General features: G+C 39.0%; 1 protein-coding gene across 4 annotated transcripts in view; it reads right to left on the reverse strand.

Annotated features, from left to right (window-relative positions):
* CALCR (calcitonin receptor) overlaps positions 1-25,009 on the reverse strand; it is a 161,009-nt gene that overhangs the window by 62,314 nt on the left and 73,686 nt on the right. For 3 of the 4 annotated variants that reach the window (XM_036400211.2, XM_036400219.2, XM_036400227.2), the window contains exon 2: positions 7,639-7,726. In XM_036400211.2, coding sequence (XP_036256104.1) covers positions 7,639-7,726 — 88 coding nt within the window. The remainder of the gene's footprint in view (positions 1-7,638; positions 7,727-25,009) is intronic. The other variant, XM_036400235.2, reaches the window with a different exon arrangement.

Raw genomic sequence — 25,009 nt, forward strand, 5'->3', positions numbered from 1 at the left:
CTCTGTTTATGCTGGATATTATATTCTGTGCCTTCAAGACTGGCTCTGACAGCAAAGGTGGGGAGAAGAAGCACAGTTTCTGTTATCAGCCTCACTCACTCCTCCCCATTGGGCTGGACTGTGTTGTCTGAGCATGGACGGGGCAGAACACCACACTCATTTTGCTTTTTAGCTAGTTAGCTAGTTTAGCTAGCTGAGGGAGCCTGAGCTTTCCCAGGCTGTTTTTCTCTCCCTTTTCTTGGAACCATTTGAACCTGCTCCAGACCAGGACCCACAAAACACCGAGAAGCTTGCTGGGGCCCATTCTACAGCCTTTCCCAGTGCTGGAGGGACTGATAACCATGCGGCCACCCACCAGGGAGACTTTCTGAATTTGCCATCTCTTCAGAGCAGTGAATGAGTTTTATGATCCAGTATTGTTCATTTTTTGTGCTGGGGGTGTTGTGTCTGTTCAATAAACAGGTTCTTTCCACTTCTCTCTGAGGAATCCTTCCCAAACCAGCTGTGGGGAGGGGCAATGTGGGTTTGCTTTCTGGTGGGGCCCCCTTTGGAGGTTTTCTCCCAAATTTGCCCTAAACCAAGACAGTCTCTTAAATTATTTTTATTCTTTTTTTTTTTCCCTTTTTTCTTTTTCTTGTGTACTACATTGTGTACTAAACACAATGACTCAGAGTTCTCCAAAAATCTTTCTGGGCACTTTTTATGTAATTGGATAGTTTGTGTGGGAAATCAAATTAAGGGGTTATACATAGGTATGTCATCTGTGATATGCCCTTTAAATCTACTCTTTCCTTTGATTGCTATTCCTCATTTTTGTTTGCCTAGATCTGAAAAGCTGGCCTTGGAAACTTGAACACAATTTTCTTCTCCATATGAATCAGATTACCACTTCAGCAGATTAATGAAATATAAATGTTGTGGCTTTCTGGAGGTGGAGAAGTCATATCCCTGTTTCAAATACTGGGTCTTTTACCATCCAAAAGAGAATCCTATGTCCACCACCCAGAATTTAAAACCTGACCTCCCAAAGTCAGTCCAGTGGGCTGATGATCCAGCCTTTATATACCTGCAGTCAGACAAGAATTTTGATGCAGTTTGTGATGCCAGGTGTTATTACTTGTTTTAGTTTCCCTCACCCCTTACTGTAGTGGTCAGAAAAAGGCAAATGGGGCAGGAAGACATCTCTGGGTCATTATTGTCTTTTCAGAAATAGCAGGAGCTTGGCTATGACTACATGGGAGAGAAAGTTTAGTCTGTATTGTGTTAATGGGAAACGTTGAGAATGTCCCACGAATATCTGTGTATCAGTGTTTGTATAAGCTCTCATGGAATTAATGGTTTTGACTCACCTCTTCTACTATGTTTTCATTGTTATGTCAATGTATTTTAGAAATTAAGACTTAAAAGACACATTTGGACCACAAAAATCCAAGGTTAATTAATCTTTGCTTGGCAACTACCTATAAATATTTAACCTATAAAATATGGAACAAATTTTAAATGTTCATAGTTCATTAATGCACATTAAAAAGCCTTCCCATCCGTTCATCAGACACTTCAGATGGAAATATAGATGATGTTTATACAATAAAGGAATGCCTCATTCATTTATAAACATTCTTTATTAAGGAGAAATAAATAATTCACAATAATCAATGTGCTCATTGCTTAAAAATGCACTGAATTCTTCAGAAGAAAACAGTTTAAGTGATGTCCCATGCAGCAGTTTAGCAGCCGTACATATGATGTCACTCCTAAAAGTCCAAGTAAATGACGTCATACATACGACCACCAAGCCACCACGTGACAAATGACTGACATAAGAGAGTGAATTATCATTACAAAGAGAAATAACAGGCTGCTGGGAATGCTGGAGTTCATTTTATACCTGGAATGAATAAAGGATTCTCATAAAGCAATTTGGCTTCATTATTAAACTATACAGGAATGAACAAACAATGCCCTGGTTTCTGTAAGAGTAACTGCTGTTAACTTGTGCCAGGCTGTGCCTGTTTCTGCAAGGGAGAATCCAGATGAAGTAAGCTTAAAAATATTTCACTTTTTCTTCCCCACAAAATATTGGACATGATGAACAAGCATCCCCAAATATTTTTGTTCTGCCATCAAGGAGCTTGTAGGACACTAACACTAACTGTATATGACATTCAGGAAAAGAAGGCATTTGTAGCTGTCTTTTTTTCCCCCCTCTTCCACTAAATATAGTAATGTAGCAAGAATTATTGGTGAGCTCAGGCTAGTAGAAATTCTGGATACTATAACTGTTTTTTATTGATTTCAACAGCTCAATCATTCATTTGGTATAATTCTTTTAAAACTACTGTGTGCAGTCATCTCTTTGTGGATCACTAAACTCCTGTTCTTCAATACATCACATTTTAGAGGAAGAGCTCAGCATGATTTAGATGAGTTGCAGAGCCCCTCTCATATTTTGATTATGTTTGAACTACTTTTCACAACTGCTAGTGTTGGGACAGATAAGAAAACAACTGTGGTACCTTAGGAAGGTCATTAGCATATGATATTCAGTAAACATAATCATTTCTATCCATCAGAAGTGTGCTAGGAAGCAGCAGGCAATTTCTTTGGGGAAACACTACAACATGACATGTTTTACTTAATCACTGAATGTTAGAATTTTCCCATACTCTATCGCTGTTGGAGCAGGATGGTAATTATCTCAGTGAGATCCCATATGACTAACATGGTAGAATTTGGCAGCTGTTTAAACAAGAATGAGATTATCAGGTGTTGTAGATGAAGATAAGGCTATTGTAGTGAAAAGCAAGTCACAGATCTTACAGTTCTTTTCCATTTCTACAAGATTTGCTTACAGAAGAAGCTTTACTTTCATTTTAGCCTGATAAAAAACTGTGGGCTAATCCAGAATACTTCATGGATATTTTCTTGCAGCCTTGATTATCCTCTTGTGAGAGGCCTCTTTACTGCAATCAGCTGCATAGCAACAGCCTTGTTTTTAAAAAAAGAAAAGATAGTCAAAATGTCCTGATCATCCCTGAAACTGGGTGAATAGAACAGAATACAGCATTCCTATTTCTTGGGAAATTATGAGCAGCTTGACTCCCAAATTCTCACACTAATTCTTACTGCCTTACAATATCAGCAGTTTGCTTTCCAGAGCTTCCCTTGTGTGAGAACATGTTGCAAAATTCTGAGTGCACATACTTACAGCATGAAGCAACCCATAAATATTTACACAGGGACGTGTGTATGCAGAACAGCAGCTTCCAAAGGCATGGTCTAAGGTGATGAGACCTAGGGGGATCTCACCATCCAAGGCTGGGGAAGACTCTGGGCTGCCAGAGAAGAGGGCTCAGAAGAAGAGAGACAAAGGAGGCTGTGACAGATCTTCAGCAGCTCTTCCAGCCCATGGGAGATCTGCTCTGGACCAGATGCTGGGAGAGATGCTGTCTAAGCAGAAAAAGGCTTGTTCTCACAGTACCTGCACAGAAATGGGTTTCAGAAATGCACACTGAGAGCCACTGAGCTGAGCAGGAGCAGGAGCCCAGTGGAGTTTGTGGCCATACCACTCCACCAGTGCGTGTTGCACTCTCAGCTGTGAGGATCAAACAGAGGCACCATGGGCAGCTCCCCCATCATGGTGACAACTGCTTGACTAAAGGTTCTGGAGATTTGAAAATACCCTACCACTGTTCCAAAATACACCAGTTTATGCAGTTACCAAAAATTACATTTAGGTTTTCATATAATTAATTTTCAATGTTTTGTGAACAGGAATTATTCACGTATCTTTCAGGTGTTGGAAAGAAGTATCAGACTCTGCATACCTTTGTGACTGAGGCTTGGTAACAATTTAACAGATTTGGACTCAGTGAATGTTCACAGTTCGTTTTTTGATCAAAATGAATTTATTTTAGAATAGAATATTTTCAATTAGGTCTAGTGGTCCTAATTGAAAATAGTGTGGCCTTCAGCTGCAGCATCCATTTAGTCCTTACTATGCATGTTGTGGTTGGCTCAGGACACAAAATTGGAGTATGTGGGAAAAACTACTTCATCAATCCTCATTTCCAGGGCCATTTGTAGGCACAGTTCTTACTTGAGAAAATAAAGCAGAAAATAGAAATCTCTTCCATCAATGTCCTGAAAAATTGATTGGTCACACAGGAAAGAGACCCAAACCTTCTTCTTCTTCCTCATTCTCAGAAGTTTGATGCTGCTGGGCACACTGTGCTGATGCTCCATTTTTCTTGTGAAGAGAAACCTGCACTGAGGACATGAACTAATTGCTCCAGCATTCCAGGGCTTACGTACTTGAAGAAACAAATCTCAGTCACATTCTTTGGCTCTCAATAATTGCAAAAAACTAGAGAGCATCAGTCTAAAGTGAACTGTGACATAATGAACAATTAAATTTTCTCATTTTTATAGTAGAAGACTATATGGTGATGCATTATCCTGCATTCAAAAGCAAGGGAATCCATCAAAGAGGAAGACAATAAGGAATTGCTTGTATTTCTAAATTAGGTTTTGGAACAACTCACGCTTCAGGTTTTTTTGGCAAAGATGGGTTATTATGGATCTGTACATGGAATTGCTATCAATTCTGTGCAAAAAATTACATGCATAAAAGAGATGGTTTCTATCAGAAGGTACCAAAAGCCCTAAGTGACAAGTCTAAAGAAGGTGGTGGAAAGGAAGTGTCTGTGCAACTAAGTAAGTAATTTTTTGTCTCTTACAAAATATTGAAGGAGAGATACGAGAAGAATCTGGGGAGTCTTCCACAAAGCACTAAGTGTATAGAGGGCAGGGTGTGCTCCAGCTCTGAGATTGTGTTAGGGAATCACAGCTACACTAACAAAAGAGATTTCAGGTAGAAGTCTCTCCTACCCAATAGGGGTGACCACCACAGGGGAAACACCAGCACCTACAGTGGGACAAACAGCACAGAGGAGAAAACAAGGATCTCAAAAGGTTGTGCTGCTTTTCAACAGCTCACAGTGATCAACTGGGAGTGCAGGTCACAAATGATAGGATAACAGAAAACCATGAAAATCCTCAAAGAAGGGAGATCTAGAGGGTGTCTTGTGGGGTGGGTAGAGCCGAGGATGGGAGATCACTCCTGTCTATGTCACAAATCATCTTAATTAGTGTATTTACTGTATTATTAATTACAGATAGTGGCTGATATGTCTCACAGTTCTTGGAACAAAGGAGTGGTTTGAAGAACCAACAGAGTGGGAACCAACAGAGCCTCTTTGAAAGAGAGACACCCTTTACTCATTACAAACCATAAATACAATGCAAAAAATCAATGGCTTCTACCATCTGCAGATGGGAAAGTTTTTGGAAAAATGACTGAGGCAAAATATTTTTCATATTTGATCTCACAGCAGTTTCTGGATAAGTTTCATGATGCAAAGTAAAGCTTGTTCATGGTCTGCTTCTGTGAGTGTGGCTTCTTCCCTACCAAAAGGGAAATTAACCTAAGAGATGTCAAAGTAGAGCACGGTATGCCCACTGCAGTGGGGAAGGAAGGTACACAGAGATTGGAAGCTTGAAAATCTAAGTTAAATTATCCATTGAGATCAGAATATTAAGTGCTCTTTGGTGCAAAGATATTTAAAATAAATGCAGATGCAGATCTCACTGAAGAGTTTTTAAAAGAATTCCTCCTCCTGGAGTGCTGCAGGAATGAGCACAGACCTAACATTGCACGCATGCTGTCATGGGTGAGAGATTTAAAAGATCTGGGGACAACAGGGCAAGGATCAGTCCTCCAGGGCTGACCTACAAACCCATGCTGTAGGTCAAAGCACCTCAAATGCTCAGAAGTGCTGTTGACAGTTTTAGTTATCAGAATATTTACAGTCCTGTCACTTGACTGGGAGCAAAATAATCTGGATCTATTTCTTCATCTGGCACTGGCTTTTTATAGGAAGAATTGTTCTTTGTCAAGACCCCTATCAAGCTATGCAGATCAGATGGGATTCAAACCAGAAGAAAGCTGGTCTCTCTCAGGCACTTTGTTACAGACATTTCTGACCACGGGTGATTTCATAGCCAGTGCATTGTCACATGCACCCTTGTAGGACAGGTAGAACAGGCAACCCAAACGGTCACAAACACCAGAATACTCTAGTGTACCTCAGAGTAGAAGACTGCTCTCACACGTGAGATGATTCCTCAAATCATTAACTAATTATGGACAAATTCTTTTGGGACCAAGTTAGCAGAAATGTATTAACTCTCCTCAATTATTTCTCCATCTCTTCAGCTCTTCTTTGATGGAGGGTCCTAATCCTGAACCATGAATTCAACATTTTACTGAAGTAATGTGTTCTTTGCTGTTCTCCTGGATTCTCCATGATCTCATTTAATTGTTTTCTTTTAACCTCTTTCTATCCATCATTCTCTTACTGTTGTCTACTTTCCTTTCCTTTTTTATCTATATAAATTTAAGTGGCAAACAGCACTGTGGACAAGCTCTGCTAGGCTGGGAGGAGACGTACAACCCAATAAGTAAACCAGGTAGGGCAGTTGGTTATGCTCTCTGACATATTTTCTACAGCATATGAATTTCTTTTGCTTCTACAACACAGGATTTGATGAGGAGTTGCACAGAGGTATTTCACATTCAGATGTTAATGAAGATGAGAGGCAGAGAGGCAGGAGGAGCTAATCAAGAAAACACAAGAAGAAGAAGAGGAAGAGGAAGAAGAAGAAGAAGAAGAAGAGGGAGAAGAAGAAGAAGAAGAAGAAGAAGAAGAAGAAGAAGAAGAAGAAGAAGAAGAAGAAGAAGAAGAAGAAGAAGAAGAAGAAGAAGAAGAAGAGGAAAGTCTTCTTCAGGAGCACAGAGCTAGAGTTAGGTGGGGACTAAGGTGGCAGGCATCATGCAAATTACTTGTACCACACCAGGGTAGTGAGGTGCTTGTTCCCAGTAGCATCATTCAGACATATACTGATAATTTTGTAACTTAGGCTCTGGGCAGTATTCTCAATTCTGACTGCCTGTAATGTCTGTGATTTTCTGATGATCAATAGTAATTTGAGGTTTCACAAGTACAGTTCAGCAAAAGGATACAAGGTATTCAAGGTGAGAGGAATTTAGTCAGGCAGAAATGAATTTCCTATATTTTTAGAACCTCAATTACTCAAAAATGTTGCATACATTAAAATAAATGTAATGCTGATACAAAACAGTTGAAAGCAGCATTTGAACTGATAAACAGATTTATAAGATTATTTTTCATTTTGGCTGCCTTCTTAATATCAGATCAACTACAAACAGTGCAAATGCATTGCTACTTAAGTCAGTTTGTCTCACAGAACAACATTAAAGGCAGTTTTCAAACACACATGTTCCCATGACATGCTGTAGCCTGTAGAACACAGAAATGAAAAGTCATATGCATAACCCTCTTCAGACTTGCAGTTCTGTCTCATGAAGAAACAATGTATTCAAGTTCAAACTTTTATTAGATAATCTTATTAATCTTCTTTTGAAATTTATTAGTAAGCAAACTCTTCCTTCACCTGTGGAGTATAACAAGTATAACTTGGTACTCTTTTTTCTCAACATCACCACAAGTTTAAATACAGCAGTTGTCATGAGGAGTTCACTTTTCTTGTACTTACAGTTAGAAGGATGATGAGTAAGAAGCAACTCTGGGTTGTTTTTTTCATTGTGGAGTCTTCTTGGAGAGACACCTTGTAGATGACCCTTCTGGGAATTAAAGAACAAAAATAAAAGCATTATTGGACTTTTCCTTTTACGATAAATTCCTTGTCTTTGTGTATGAGCACATTTTTAAACTTAATCTAGACTCTGTGTGTGTGGTTGTTTGAGCAATCCCTAGCCTTACATGTGCTCAAGTTTGGTCCACTTGAAAGTTGGTACACTTTAAATTTAGTCTCCTTTGTGGATCTCTGGTGGTGAGTACAGATGGTGTGGGGTACATCTCCATGTTACTGGGTCACCACCAGCAGATCTGGGTTGAACCCTGTGTCTTTGCCAGCTGAGGGTACCTTAGCTGTCCCTTTTCAGCTGCTTCTAACCTAATACAGAGCTGCAGACTAATGAACAATCTGGATATTTTAAATCTGACTTGCAAAACCCAGAAAGATCCACTTTGCAAATAAGTGTAATAGCAGCTCAAAAGACATGTTTGTGGGGCTAGGGAAAGCCAGACTTTGCGTAATCTCTTGCCAGGTGAACAAGCCCGTGAGCAGGAAAAGAGAAACTGGGAACAGCATGGTGGGATTGCATGCTCCATGATGCAGCTGGGTGGCTGGGCTGTGGATAGACACACAGCAGTGAAAGCCTCAGGCCTTCAGGCATGACTGCTTCAGCACAAACTACTGGGGAGGTGCAGCATGGACACGACTCCACAGGTTTGACGGGAACTGGACCAGCAGCTTTTTGGTTTTCTGGGTTTTTCCTACATCAACACTTCTCTGGCCTATCTGGAAAAAATATCCAGGGGCCACCAAGTATAATCTTATTGCTTGAACTCCCACAGTTGTGGGAGTTCAAGCAAGCAAAGCTCTTTGCATTAACATATCATTTTAAGTTTTACAAAAATGTAAGTTCTGTATTAAATGAGAAATGCAGCTTTTGTCAAAGCACATTGTGCCTTCTGATGTCTCACAGACCACTCGAGGTGTATGTGCAGAGCAACATAGGACATGGGGCAGTGATCACCTTCAGTCACAGTAACACTGTGAGTACTCACACACCTTCATTTTTCAGAGAGCTTTAAAACTAGGAGTTAGGTGTTTTCTACCTGGACAAACAATCCTGTGAGAACCCTACTCATTTGAAACCCATGAATTTAAAGAGAAAAAGGCACAGATACTTGGATGCTGAGTCTAGTTGACATGCAGTGAATAATACGACTTGTGTAACATTTGTCTCAGTAACAGCATTTTAACAGCTTTTCTCATCTTTAAATGGTCTGGAAGGGCACTCATTTTCAGAGGGGAAATGAAATATTGTCCTCATCTAAAGCAGAAATACGTAATGTCAAAATCTAATAAAGGTGTGGCACTTCCACTTCAATGTAGCACATGTGATCCAGTCATATGTAGCACATATTGCAGTCCTGTGTCACTGAGATTACATAAAACATAAAGTGATGGCAAACAGGGCTCAGTGGATTTCTCTCCAATAGGAAGTAGTCTTATTACTGTCTGAATCTTCCCAGAACCATTCTGCTGAGTCAGAAGTAGTGCAAGATGCAAATGATCCAGAAATAATATGCAGTTACACTGTGGGCCACAAACTTGGATTTGATTATTCATGGTAGACAACTCAATTGAAGCAAAAACTGGACATCTAGATCAGAGAAAAATGCCTGGAATTGTCTGCATATTTTCCAGGCTCTTCCCTGCAGTCTGTATTGGTTCAAACTGACAATAAAGATTAATGAAGAACATATAAACAATATCTCTTAGACAGCTGTACAGTGAGTAAGAGCACAAGTATGGTGTTCATCCAGTTACACACTGTAATGCAAAGTGTTCTGCAGCATGGTGTAAAGCCAGTCTAGTTGGTGCTTCTGTTCTTGTTAGCATCATCACTTCTGCTACATCTGTAGGGATTTTGTATCAAAAGGGAGCACTTTGTCTTACAAACTGTCAACAGCTTTAAAATACACAACAGCTCCTACCAATGGCACAGAGATTAACACAATACTGTGACCTAGCAAGCATGAGCAAGATCAAAATCAGCTGAATTTACCTGCTATATGTCTGTGTTTCCTGCACTTTGTGCCAAGAGTGCCTGCAGCACCAGGCTTGGTTACAGCTGCAGGTCCAGGTAAATCTTTTCCCTTCTGTTAATTAAAATGACTGCACCATATGATACTACATATGAGTAAATGAGTAAGAACTATTTCCCATGCTGAATCTTAGCTAGTCTATTTATTTCCAGTCATTTTTATTTTAGCCAGCTGTAACCACAGGAATAGCTGACATGCCAGATAAAGTCCAGCACCTTCTTTGTCTTTTTCACAGAAATCTTTTCATCTGGCAAAAATTTCAAGAATAGTTGAACAACAATATTTTAACTATAAAAACTATAAAGCTCCTGACTAAGAAAAATATTTGTCTACTTTGAGACTGGCCCATAACACTACAGCACACAGGCTGGCATCAGTACTGGATCAAGGATGATGATTTCATTGAAATGAAAAGATACATGCAAATACAAAGTGCTGGTCAATGGGCAGGGCAGAAACAACAGGGAGGCAGAAGGATTCACAAGGGAAACCCCGGGAGATAGACCCTGTCAGCCTCCAGACAGAGGAACAAACCAACACCTCCATGGTTCTGACCCCATCTCCAGTGATCCAGGTTCAGGTGTGACATGCCAGACAAGCTGGGATGTGCAAAGCAGAATGCTCAAGTGCCTGCTGGTTTTGGTCTTTTGTGCTAGAAGGATCACTTTTTCACATGGACACTACAGCCAATGGGCAGCGTGCCTGCAGCTGGAGGAAGGCTGGACAGCTCTGGAGCTTTGCTGTGAGGAACAGAGGGTGGAACCAGAAATGAGTTTGCTCCCCAGTGTGTGCTCACACCATAACTCAAGCACACATGGGCTTCCATGGCAGTACCCACAGGAGGCTCTCCATGCCTTCTCCTGGCTGCTCAGGACCACCTGACTTGTGCTAACTCCACAGCCACACTATAGGGCCACACTATGAAGAGGTCAGGAAATTAGTGTTCAGCTGCACAATTTTAAAATCTATTTAAATGGGGTTTTAAATGTATTTTCTTTTTTACAATTACACATGGCAAAACAATAATATTTCAAGCTGTTTTAAGAACAGGTATTGCAGATGTTTTAAGGTATGCATGAGTTTTTCCTGAGATGATGCTTATGACCATAAACAACAGGAATTATAGATGATGTACTGATAGTTCTTGGGATCACCAGAGCTTATTTATTATGGCAATGTAATACAGTATAAAATTACACCAAAATTTGTTTCATTTGCTGAAGTTCCCAAGCAGGTTTTAGGTGCTATGCTGATTCCTGTTCCTATAATATTCAGCCTTTTTCCCTAAGTCCAATGATGTACTTATTCAATGTTAAATTAGTATAACATGCTGCATGCATTTCCATTTTAGAATATCCATACTTAGGGATTAATCATAAGCACATTGCTAAAGCCCAGTACTTTTCTATGATTGTATTAATTCTTCAGCCCCTGTTGCTTATAATAGTTACATATGACATTCCTGACTGTTATTTAAACTAGAATATTGTTCTTTATTTCTTTGCAAAAGTAGCGTTTATGTAGCTCATTGTGTGCTAAGGTATTCCTCCTGCTTCAGCTGTAATAGTAATACCACAGACACCTGGAGATTACACCTGAAACTTATCTGAGGATGAACACAGCATCCTACTCAGTGATGACATCTCTTTTGTCTCTGTCCAGATGTCTACAGCTATAGTGCTGTGCTGAACAGGCCTTCAATTACAGTTACCACTGGCTTATCCAGAAAATGGGACAGCTCTCTCTGCACAGCCATTTGCACAAGGCCCAAAAGGCATGTCAGATTTAGTCAGAAAGAAGGGTGAAAGAGGAAGATTTAAAAGAAGGCAGTAGAGCAACAATTCTCTGCCATGTTCTGAAGAAAGAAAGAAAGAAAGAAAGAAAGAAAGAAAGAAAGAAAGAAAGAAAGAAAGAAAGAAAGAAAGAAAGAAAGAAAGAAAGAAAGAAAGAAAGAAAGAAAGAAAGAAAGAAAGAAAGAAAGAAAGAAAGAAAGAAAGAAAGAAAGAAAGAAAGAGAGACTGACTGGAAAAAATTTAATTATTCTGCTTTGATAAATCTGCAGTGCCATCTTTCACAATACTGTTGACATACCTTTAGATAAAGAAATGATTTTAAAAATGGTTTTCAAAATAGGAATTTGAGGAGTTGTGGCTAAGTACAGAAGTGTAATGCAAAAATCTCTTTCTCAGTGTGTTCATTATACTCAGAATTTTTGAAACTTCACTTGCAACCTCCCTACTAGGCTGCAAGTTTCTTTGGGAGCTTCTTTTCCACCCCATGCAGCTTTCTTAGGGTGACTAGCTGGGTACACACCTCAAACCACAAGGTCTCTCTGTTTTCTCATTTAGATAAGGCTTGCAGACCCTCCTGGGGAGCGCCTTGCCACTCAGCACAGAAGGCACCAAAATGCTCTGCTTGCATTAACCCTGGACTGGGAAACACTGGGCAGACACCACTGAGGAAGCCACAGGCAAGCCAGCAGATCCTGCTGCTGTGTTTAAGGATTTTGGATCCAGGGAGGAGGTTGCAGGTTGGTGTGTGTAGCCAAACATGCAGACAGTTTTGAGGAAAGTATTTAAATTATCCCCTCACTCCCAGTGGGATATTTTACCCCTGGGTTCCTAATTTAGGCTACTGCTTTGAGCCAGGAGTGAGCCCTACATCACCCTTCTGCAATCCCAGGTCTTGTGCAGACCAGAATTGTAGTTATAACCCCATCAGGAGAGGAAATGCCAGGAGTTTAATCCCCATGCCTGAGATGGGAGTAGAGCCAGTCCCTCCTATTTCTCCAGAACATTCTTTAGCCATTAGCCTGCAATAGTCTTGAAATGGCTTAAGGGGCACCAGGATCTCTTGGTACTTCCAATAGAAATGGTGATTGCTACTCAGCTATTTCTCATATGCCAAAAACTTATGACCATCAGTCCCAGGCAGAGAGATGGGTCTCCTTACAGCCTCTAGTCAAGTGTCCAGGGAGATGAGGCAAGGCAGGAGATGTATCTACTCTCTTCTACTCCTGCACTTCCTGTGACTTATCTTTGTACAGTACCTCAATGTTTTGTTTAACCTTCCTTTTCATACAGGAATCCCCTGAGAAATAAAAATTCCACATTCTCAGTTTCTGGTGTCAGGCACATAAAGATATTGCAACATTAAAACTGCAGGTATCTAGGACACTTGCAGCTTATCTCATTCATTTTGGGAGTCTCAGAGACCCAAATGCTAGGTTGTGTGATGACTACTCAGTTGTTATTGTAACAGATCACATTTTCCATTAACTTGCCTGGTGGAGATTGTGAACTCCATCTTGAGTGTGTGGTATGTTAACAAACTGAAACTATCAGCCATGGCAAATAGGCAATTTCAGGTTTACACAGAGGAAATGACCAAATAATTCTGATTTATTGATTCATTTGGATTACCTGGGAGCTGCAACATTGGTACTTCATTTTTCCATTTAAAAACATTCAACAAAAAAGGGGTTATTTTACTTTAGGTTTCCCTTTAACCAAATCCTTTCCAACAAACAAGAAGAAAATAGGAAGAAACTAGCTACAAAATTGTCTGTGTCTATTTTTAAGGTAATCACAAAGTTTTCTAAGCCCCCACATTACATATCTGAGCAGCCAATGTGATCATACACACCAGTGAGGATACTGAAGATGGAAAGGTAGAAGTTTATTGTATTGTTGTGTTACCCAGTCTAAGAAATTCTTAGACTGGGTAATACAACACAGGCAAATATACTTTGACAAAAAAGCAACAACAACAACAAAAAGCCAATATATACACTTTGAATAAGAATTATTTATCTACGACTTAAAAAATATACGAGCCAAATTATCCAGAAGACTTTCAGGAAAGGCTGAACATTTTATGAAACAAAAGATGATAAAGCATCAAAGGAGTTAGAGGAGCTGATTTCTTCCACCTGCCAGGGCAAAACTTAGGAGGGGAGAGCTGAGGTATTCAGCTGAGCACTGATATTTGTAATCCTGTTTGTATTACATGTAGATATGGGTGGGTGTAGTGCTTCTGCATCCTCTAATGACTGTAAATTGAGGGTTATGCCTACTGTTTGTTAGTAGCCAAAAAAAACCCCAGTAGCCAAAACCCTCTTACTTCTTCAGAGCTTAGGAAGCCATTGCTAATGACCCTCTTGGCTGTTGGACAAGGGTTTTTATGAGGTTGAAAGTAAAAGCAAAGAAAATTTCAGGAAGAGACTAGCAAAGTATATCAGCAGATTTGTTGGCAGAAAAAACTTGGAATAGTTTTACAAACCAGACTGTGTAATTCGTTTCGAAAAACATTTTAGTCTTTCGCAAATGTCTTCTGTGAAGTATTTTAGCCCAAAATGTTAACAGCATTACGTGAAGAGTTGCATACCAAGCAATCCTGGAGTTCAGCATCTACAGGACCCTCCATGCCTTGCTGCGTTTCTCTGAATTTTACAGTGTCACACTGTTTTACCCAGAAATAGTCCCTGAGGGAGAAGGTTTTATGCGCTTGCACCACAGGCTCTGGTCATACAAACAGTGGTTAAAGGAAGAGGCTTAGAGATGGAGGAGATGGTGAATAATAACAGCACATCTGCATAGATCAGTTTAAGCTTTTGTGGAATTGAAATTAAAAGAAAAATGACTTTTATGCTTTTGCAGTGAAAGAAGAAACAACACATGCAATTATGTTTTGCTTCAGACATAATGCAGGACAGAGAGTGCATCACACCACAGTGACTCTGGAAAATGAGTTCATTGCCTTCTATCACTATTCAGAGGATACACTCTTGAAATAAACTCACTTTTACAAAACAATGATTGCTCACATAAGAAGGCTCTCAGCACACATCAAAGTATCATAGAGTGGTTTGGGCTGAAGGGATCTTTAAATATCATCTAGGTCAAAACCCCTCTGCCACACGCTCCACTAGTCCAAGTTGCTCAGGGCCCCATCCAGCCTGGTCTTGAACACTTTGGGGGATAGGGCATCCAAAACTTCTGGGCAGCTTGTTCCAGGGTTTCATCTCCCTCACAGTAAAAAATTCTTCCTAATATACAGTCAAAATCCACCTTCTTTCAGTTTAAAACCATTGATCTTTTCCTGTGACTGCAGACCCTGGTGAAAACTTTTCCCTATCTTTCTTGTAAGACCCTGTTAGCGACTGAAAGTAGCTCCCTAGAGCCTTCTCTCCTCCAGGCTCAAGACCTCCAGGTCTTTCAGGTTTTTTTCATAGGAGACAGCTCCAGCTCTATGATCATTTTCATAGCCTTCTCTGGACTCATTCCAACAGGTCCACATCCTTATAATGCTGGGGCCCCCAGAGCTGGGTGCAGCACTCCAGGTGGTCTCATCAGAACAAGCAGAGAAGCAGAATCGCCTCCTTCAATAGACTCACCTCACTGCTTTGGACGCAGCCCAGAATACAATTGTCATGTCACAATGGGCATACCTGATGATGAAGGCCTTAATTTTTTTTAGTTCTTACAATCAAATTTGAAATACTGAAGTTAAATGCAAACTTTACAATTCTGAAGCAACACTCAGCATTTTACCAGCTCTGCCTTCAGTAATAGGTAACAAGATAAAAGCAGCAACATTTTAAAAAACTTGCTAAGTGCTGGGAAATGTTACCATGTTAAAGTCAAATATTTCCAATCTGTGGAACAAAGAAGGAGAAAAAAAAAATGGAAATCTGTGTAACAAAGCAGAGGAATAAAATCTATAGCAGAGCATTCCTGTTATTCGGAGTGCTGGATGAGTGGGACTGAATGAAGAAGCTTTGGCCATTGGTCCACATTCAACAGATGAAAGCAAGCACACTGCAGGAATGCCTGGTTCATAACTGAACATTCCTCAAAGAAGAACACTTCCTTGCCATTTTGCTGCATCATTATGAATCTCTGACTTAGCATGTCATGCAGTAGTACAGTATAATTTTAGCCTTTTAGGCCCAGCTGTGAAATGTCTTTTGAAAAGGGCTTGAAATTCCTGGAGGACTTTGCAGCAGTGCTTGTACAATAAGAAAATATGCAATTATCTACTCCTGAAGACAGTGCAGCTTGGACAGAGCCAAAAACTTGGGATGAATACTACCCTGCTGTAAAATAAAGGTTTCAAAAGAATTGCATACATTTATGTCAGACTAAAATCTTTAACACAGCCTCCAAAATTAAAGCAGAAATTTAGAATTATTCTCTCTCTATATAATATTTTAATAGGGAATACAGATTTCACAGCCCTTATCACCTTTGTGGGTAAGATTAATATTAGTATAATTTAAAAGGAGAATTGTACGGGTACAGTTAAATATACATTGCTAAAGAAACTAAAACACACTACACAGTGTCAGTAAAAACTTTTGAGTTAAGAAAAAAGCCATATGCATGGTTGCATTATAACTTTAGCTGGAGCATCATCCCAACAGTACTGTACCAACAGCCTAGACCTTACATACCAAACATGCCTGTCAATGTATTTAAAACTACTCTAACAAATACTTGACTTCAGTAGAGCAAGAATACAATAACAATGCAGACCAGGATGGACTTTGGAAGCACACATAAAGAGTTAGGGAAAAGTAAGAAAAACTGCAAGGTAAGAGGTGAATGTAAGGTAATTTTTCCAATTACCAAATTCTTTCTGTATCACCCTGGAAGAATCTTCAAATAATTGGATAAATGTAGCCTCATACATTACATTCTTCCCTCTTGGATCAATACTTGTTTTGGTCAATACTTTCTTGATTTGACATATTAAGTTTTTTGTTAAAAATTTTTCTTTTTGCTGCAGCACATACTGCAAAAAAATAGTCATTTAATATTTTTTTTTCAGCCAGTTCCCTCTCAGTTTTCCATTCAGTTCTTCTCCAGGCAAACTCCCACTGGTCTTTTTTTTTTATCCTAAGCATACATTCCTATAAATTATTAGAAGCAAGTGAATATTTTATGGGGTGGGCAAAAAATCAAGAAAAATATTATAAGTTCTTATTATGTCAATGTTTTTATATAAGTCATATAAAGTGTGAAAAGTACTACGAGTAGGTTGTTTTAAATCAAATACACATGACATACAAAGCATTTTGTTCTCACTTGGCAGAACAGCCCATGCTACAGCTGGATGTAGGTTTCAATTCCACCTCAAAAAATATTCTGTGTGAAAAAAAAAAATTCCTGTGTGCAAATAATGCATTTTTCTTGAGTCTGATTCTGATTTTATAGCACTTTTGCTATTAATGAATAAAAATCTTGATTTTTATTTGAGGTCAGGGTGTATAATTGTTGATCTCTAAGGGTTGTATCTAAGGCATTCTGGGGATATTTTAAATTCCATAATAGAAGGAGACAAGTTTTGGGACATTCAAACCCTCTTGTGACAGTCTCTGGAAAAGGCTTTGCGTGTCTGTGGTCTCAATTAACTTTTAAAGATACACCAGTTGGTTTAACTAATAAATTTTTTTCTTCTGCTGATACATCTTGCTTTACCTATGCTCTTAAATTGTTATATCTACTGCAACACTGATACTTCTGTACCACACCTACGCTACAGCGAGTAGAAAATTGACCCAAAGCTGTCACTGCATTTTACTATATATTTACATCTAATCTAAAGATAAATAAGGATACAATCATGTAGTGATTGATGGGGACATAAGAAAAAATTGGTAAATCAGTAAAAATAAGATTATCTGCATCAGTTATTGCAGATTATTTGAATATCATGGATGTAGTGCTTGGATATTGTGTTGTCCCTGTCAGGAATTATGGCACCATTACTATAAAAGGTTAAATTGAATGTAAACATCTAAATTTCCAGTTTCAATTAGGGCAAAATCTACACATTTCTCCCTAAGGCATTATACATTCATTTCAGAAGTTCAACAGGGCAATTTACATACAGTAAAGTACTGTGAACTGGCATTTTCCCAAGAGGTAGTTATTAGCAACTAAAAATTCAGTGGAAGGCTTCCAGACTAACATGCATGAAGAGATGCACTTTCAATGATAACTATGCAGGTGAAGTTCACAGTAAAGGGTAAAATGGGTCTTTGCCAAGACCTGCAGAGAGCAGGTTACTGTTTTCTTCGTGGTTCCTCTTTTTATCTGTAAATTAGGGTGGATTAGCAAGGAATACAGATGAGGGAATGGGAATCACCTGAACAGTGAGACAAGTCATTACTGGTGCAACTCACTCATACACTCCAAGAAAATTTTATAAAAAGCCTTTTGTTCTTTGTCCTAAACATTTCTCTGGGCTTGCAGTCTGGAGTCCAGGGTTTGTCCAAGTGTCCCAGAGGGACAGCTGAATCCAGATGAGACACTGTTTGCAGGAAAACAAGACCAGGAGATGGCTAAAATAGATGGTGGCTAAAATGTGTGCATGCACCTTCTGAGCTGAAAGGTCCATCATTACTCACTACGAATATTAATTATGACATTTCAGGGACATCAGCTGCCAGCCATGCAAACAGAAGCTCTGGTGACCTCTTCCTCTGCTTATAAATATTAATAATCAGAAGAATTTTCATAACCATTTGTGGGGTTCAGAGTCTCAGCAATACCCTCCAGAGATCCTAAATACATGTGGTTAAGAATGACCAACCATGTATCACAGAGGTTTCACTGGAACCCAAGTAATCAGGTCCATGGAAAAAAGCTTAATTTTCTGGCAGATCAGTAGTGGACACAATATTAAAAAAAACCCAAACCAAACCAAACAAAAAAACCAAGAAAAACGGTGAAGCATGAGAAAGCCAGCACAAAGGAGAAACAATGTCTTTCACCACAACCTTCCTAGCCAGGAAGAGCAGAGCAGAGGCTTTGGATCTGTAAGTCTGCATCTTTCTGCCAAGATGAGCTATCTGAATACGTTCTTGAGAACTTAGTGAATTAAGCTTAGCGTATTAAGCTGCATTTATTGAAGATCTCTTCCTACCCTGCATTCTGTAGACAACAATGAGAGTTTAGGCCGACTCTCACAGATTTCAGGTTCTCATTTTGCTTTTGCTGTCCATTGTTTGGGGAGTAAGATCAGAGCCAGATCCTCAAAGTCTCAAGGTTCTCACTGCCTTCAGCAGAGCTGCCCTTCTGTGAGCCCTGGCTTTTTCTTCTTTCATTATACGTGTTGAGTGGAGCTCTGAGGCAGCACTGGGAAAGAAACCTACTCACCTTGAAAAGGAAAATGGCCTAACATGGGAATGATTTCTTGTCACTTATGTTGGCTCCTCAGAGCCCATTAAATGGTTTACTGATTTTTTTTTTAATTGACCTCTTGGCAATGTCACTGTCTCATTTGATATTACTGTTATTATTTTAAAGTTCATTCATTTGATTTTGTTGTCTTTTCATGTGTTATTTTGTATATGACATTCTAGTCCAACAAATAATGTGTAGCCTAATTTTGTGGGCACCAGTGGGGAGCAGGGCTTTTCAAAAGCATCTTGTTAGCCAAGGCCAGTAAGTCAGGCTGGGGGTAAAGCATCATGTGGTCTGGCTCCCACCTTCTCCATTGTTAGCACTGGAAGCCTCTGGGGCCACTGCAATTCTCAATCAAGTCAGTCGAAGTCCAATTACAATCACTTATAACGTATTTCTTAAGGATGCCAAAACCAACTCCAAATGCTTCCTGATGCCAAGGTTTGCTTTTGGTAAAGTCTTGATATACACTGGCTGAAGAATGTCTTTAGCAGGGTTTTATTTTGCTGGGGCAGATGAAATTTATTTCTGGCTCCAGTACCCAAAGGATTTACAACCAACCCCAGAATGACAGCTGAAGTCACTAAGGACAAGCCTCCAAGTTTTGAGTCAGCTGAAAACATAGAGTCAATTTTCCTTTCTGAGCATTTTCCAGATCCATGCAGGTGCCAGGGGACTGTTCTTAGTTTAGCATATAGAGCTGGAACTTGGATGCTTATGTAACAGCTAGGCTTAGGGTTTCCCCAAATCTTCCTACCAAATCCAGCTGCAGAGACAAAGGATAATCTGGATCACAAATGATAAAGTTAAACAAGAAAATAAATACCTCCATGTAGCAGCCTATTTGTAAGACTTCAAAATAAACCCCTGGAAGCAGTCTGTAATTCTCAGCAAGATTTTTCTTGTTACACCATAGGTTGCCAACTTTAGTATTTATTTCACTGGCAATAAATTCAAAGACCTGAAACTTTAGATTCTCTGTGATGTTAAAAACTTCAAATATCCATCCATGATCTGAAGCTTCATGTGGAAAAATAATAGAGAGTCTCTTCCATAAAATTCATTGCCAGACAAGTTCCTTCATATAGAAAGTACTTCATGTAGCAGATAGAGGACAAAAGGGAAACATATTTGGATGAGTACTGAGATTCAGAAAAGATTTCTGATGGCTCTGGAAAGAAGTCAGAGCAGTCTTTTCAACAGCAGCTACAGCTGATCTTGCTTCTCATCCTGACTGTCTCATTAAATCCAAATGTATGTGTGTCTATGAGTGTGTGTAAGCTTCTGCAGAGAGGTATAAATTCCCTACATCTCAAGATGTAAGGAATTCAAGGCAGCCTGGCTCTTATGAGGTCTGTAGAAATCACGTCTTGAGGCCTTTTGCCCCTCTAGTGTTTATTTGGCCTTCTGGTGATGGAAAGATCTCAGGCTTTTATTAGTTTATTAGTAACTTGGAGCTTTTGCCTAAAGCTTGCCAAGTATTCACCCTGATGAAGCACTTGACCTTTCTATGAAGTAGGTTTTTCAAACACCACCGATTTAAAAAGCACCTAAAGAATATTTTTTTCTTTAGCAATCAAAATATTTTTAGTTATGTCTGCATTTTGGATCTTCTGCACTGTACTTAGTGCTTCATCAAGGAAGTGAGAGGTCCATCTCTGGTTTCTTAGAGCAAAATCTGGTTTTACATATCACATACCTCACACATTGTGCATACACAAGCAAAAATGCAATGCAAAACCCATATATTTTATTTGTGGACTGCAAACAGCATCTGTATATTTTTTCTTTATTAAGATAAAAATATCCTTAATGTTTTAAGTATTGGGGGTTCTTATTAATTATTTTTTTATTAGTATGTGCAAGAAAATACCACTTTTGTAGCATCATTCAGTGATCCCATTTGAGCAGGTGTTTCATGTATCTACAAGGAAAAGAGAAACCAATTCTTTGATTGAGGAAGACATCACTGTGAAATTAATAGTACAGTTTAATAGTACAGTTGACAGCAAAGACACAAATAGCAGAACGTGCTTTACTGTGTCTGTATGTCCTAAAACTTCTTCTTCCAGACCTTATACTCATAGTTCCCTTCCTTACATTTAGCATTTTCCTACTATCATTCACTTCCTTTTACCCTTGCATTTTTTTCCAGAAGATAAAATATCCATGCTCTTTGAATATAGTCATAATGCTATAATGATTGCACAGAGTTTCGCAGCATAGAACAGAAAATCTGGTGCAATATAAATTTAGTTTGCCTTCAGTGACTATTGTGCTAACTGCTTCCCAAACTGTTTCAGTAAAACATTCATATGGAATTTATCTCAAAGCTTTACAGCCTGTCTAGCTGGCTGTATTATGTCTCAAAATTCCCAGCCCTTTGTTATAGAATTAGGATAGGCTTCTGGAGTTCTGGTTATATATTTCTGGTCCAGGGATCACACCATGACAAACTCATTCAACTTTAACTTCCCTCTTAATGAATAGAGTTGGTAATCCAGGTTCAAATCATGAATCCCACAATCCCTTTGAAAAGACTTCAAAAGAAACAGCAAAAATACAAACAGCAAAAAAAGCAAGCAAACAAAAATCCTCAAACCAAAACCAAAACAAACAAACCACTCTAAAATGAACAAGCAAATTAACAACTCCACAAAAGCCTTTGGGGAGTGAGTTCTGAAAGAACCACTGTAAGAGGGATTAAATGCATTCACATTGTACAGTTGAAACAGCTGCTAAGCAGAAAATGACTCAGCCTGTGCGTCCATCTGGGTCAGTCTTGCTTGGCACAGCTTCAGAAATGTTCCCCCCAGCAAGCTGCATCTGGGCACCCACTGCATCCCATCACCAACATGCAATTACACATTGCCCCACAGACAGAGGAGCTGCTGGGCAGGGGATTGGGTACATGCTGCTGGATACCTTTATGTTAAATCTTTTAATTTACTTCAACTGGTATAAAATACCAAACTTTCACTTTTTGTGGTTCCTGGGGAGTATCAAATGCGTGAAACTCCACTTTTACTCCAGTGTCATCAAAATATGGGGAGTGGTCAATGACAATAACCAAATGTATAGATTTTGCTGGTTTGAAGTGTTTTAATCATGACAATCTTCATTGATCTCCTGTTATCATACTAGTAGTAATGGGAGAGGATGCGAAAAATCAAACTGCTCCTATGATGCAACCACAGTTGGTCCTTGAATTTCTACATCAACTCTTGCCCAGCCATTCATCTCTATTGAATAATTCTACTAGATTGGCTTGCTTACTTGATATTCAAATTAGAATAATGGGACAAAATCAAATAATGAACTAATTTCCTGACTCACATAATACGGTTTTATGCCATTTCTTGCTTGTGTGATCTGATCTATGTTCAGTAAAACCAGCTTTTGGTACAATGCATCAATGGCACTTAAGCTAATGGGCAGATCTTGAATCCTGCTCTTGGTATCACTTTTCTCAGTGGCATCCAGATTTCGACTCAAAAGTTTTGATATCAGTAACTAGAGCATTAACTTGGTCTTTGATCATTAGCAGCACAAACCTGGCTTTACTTTCATGAATTCTGCCAGGAAAAGTAGAACATTTGTGGAAAAAATAATCTGTGCATGAACTGAACATTACCTTTGACATGAAAGGCAGCATAAAAGACAAAACACCTTTTCCTTTCTGGCCAACAAACTGCAGAAGTCAGAAGAGGACTGCAAACATAAAGTAGAATCCTTGCCAAGAGCTGCTTTTACTTAATCAGAAAGGGTTGGGCTAAAGCCAACACACTGACTTCCACAGGCAAATTCAGATGCATAAGTCATACAAGATGATGAGAGGAAGACAGATGCTTGGAGCTTTTGAAACTAGGTCCCAGCTATTACCAGGACTTCTCCTAACAGATACTGAACCCACTCCTTAGTCTGATGACAGATACTGAACCAGCTCCTCAATCTGATGATTCAGCCAAAAGGATGTAGCACAGACTTGGATCCTGGCACTGCCAGTATTCCTGTGTTCAAGAGGGATACACAGCATTTACCTGGTTTATTATTATAATTAATTTTCATATTTCAAGAGATGCAGGCATAGCACACAGGGGTGCTGTATCCTACGTTAGCTTTGCGAAGTGACCCCTAGTCTACATTATGAGTGCTATTCCTTTTGATCTATGCATCCACAGACCTTCTGGAGGCAAACCAGCAGATCAGCAGCAGAAGGCCATCAACACCCTGAACAGTGTGGCAGAAGGTTTCTGTGACTTCTGGTGACATCTGGTGTCTCTTACCTGATGTCAATGGATGTGTATGTTGTTGACTGCTGTCTCCTATTGCTGGATGAGACACTTCCCTTCTTAAATTCTTTGCCCACAAAGGGATCAACAGTGGCTTGACAGTGGTCAGTTGTCAGCGTACCAGGGTGGAAGAACTTCAATACTATTTTGCAGGACATTTAACTAAAAGACACTCTGAAATATGCACATGAAATAAATCCTCTGTGCTTTGTATTGGTATGGAAAGGTGCTGCAATCAGGGGTTCCATCTGTACAAAAGAGCTCCTGGGGAAACACCTAAGTACATTAAGGCAGTGCCAAAGCTCTGAACTCTAACCCTAGGCAATCGTATTTCAGTCCCTCACTTGCAAGGAAAGTATTAGTCACGTACCATAACAAAATTAGCTGCTTGAGTTCATTAAAAAAATTAACTGATTTTATATTGCATTTTCCATTTTTTATAATTTAGATTCTCATTTAGGCTACAAGTGCCACATATAGCAAAACGAATATCAAGCAAATATTGCCTAATATCTCCTACCTGAAAGACCAGGAAATATTTGTTTCTGTGTGACTAAATGCTGCTGATTAAAACATGAAACAAATCTTAGATGAAAATAAAGATTCTACTTGGAAGATTAGGACTTTTTTACATCGGTTCTGGAATAAAGCAGCAACAGACTTTTCATTAAAATGAAGATTTTCAAGTTATTTAAAGGGTCTGTTTCTTGTTTCTACCAGGTGCACCTTATTTTAATTTCTCTCTATAGCTATTGGTCGGAAAACTGTCAAATTGCTCTGCTCTGGTGAGATAGTTAAGGAGTTACCAGCAGATATACAAAAGAATCTAAACCCTCCTTTGCTGATCAAGGGACCTTGGAATTATTTTATAAATCTTCTGTTTGGATGTGTTTAAAGTCAGTGACTTATCTTTAGCGCTGTAATTTTAACTCCCATTACACTGCATTTGCATTTCAGCTTTTATTTTCAAAGGAAAGACAATGAAGTGATAATATTGTTTTGGAGCTGATCTGGGTGCTGGATACTCAGAAATGTGTAGATCCTTCTTAGCAAAACTCACCAGTGCTCCATCTTTATTTAACATGGAGTCACTTTTCCAACACTTGCAGTGCGAGCTCCTTGGAAAAAATTGCTTATTTGTAAGCAATTGTTCCCTGCTTATTTTGTAGTACTCAATTTTTTGGAAGACCATGACTGTGACTTTTCAGGCAGCAAGTCTGTATCTTTCTGTTTGCACAGGACTTAACCATTGTAAAAAAAGTGATACTGTAAAAAAAGTGTACCCTGGGTACAACAGGTACAAACAGAGGTCAGTCGTTCAAGCAGATGTCTACAGCTAAATAAATATCTCATATGAGATTTTAACTCTAGAAGTAACAGTTTTGGGAAAGATTCTTTGGTAACTTCATATGAGATTTTAATTCTAGAAGTGACAGTTTTGGAAAAGTTTGTTTGGTAACTTCATTTTTGATGTCATGTTCTTCAGTGAGGGAATTTAAGCATTGGATTGCAGCATTTATAACAAGTGACTATATGAGACAGTGAAATACAGACTGTGAGACCTAAAATATCTGAAATAGGCAAAAATTTCTTGGAGAAACTGTTTTTCTATTTATTTTCATGAGAATCAATGAACTCAATTAAACTGATTTTTAAATAAAAAATATTTTTAAGTAGCTTAAGTTTTGAGTGTAGATTCAAGGCTTAATTCCAAGACTAAGTCATTAATAATATTATATATATA

This window comes from Molothrus ater, chromosome 1, assembly GCF_012460135.2.
Source record: "Molothrus ater isolate BHLD 08-10-18 breed brown headed cowbird chromosome 1, BPBGC_Mater_1.1, whole genome shotgun sequence".
Classification (NCBI taxonomy): Eukaryota; Metazoa; Chordata; class Aves; order Passeriformes; family Icteridae; genus Molothrus; species Molothrus ater.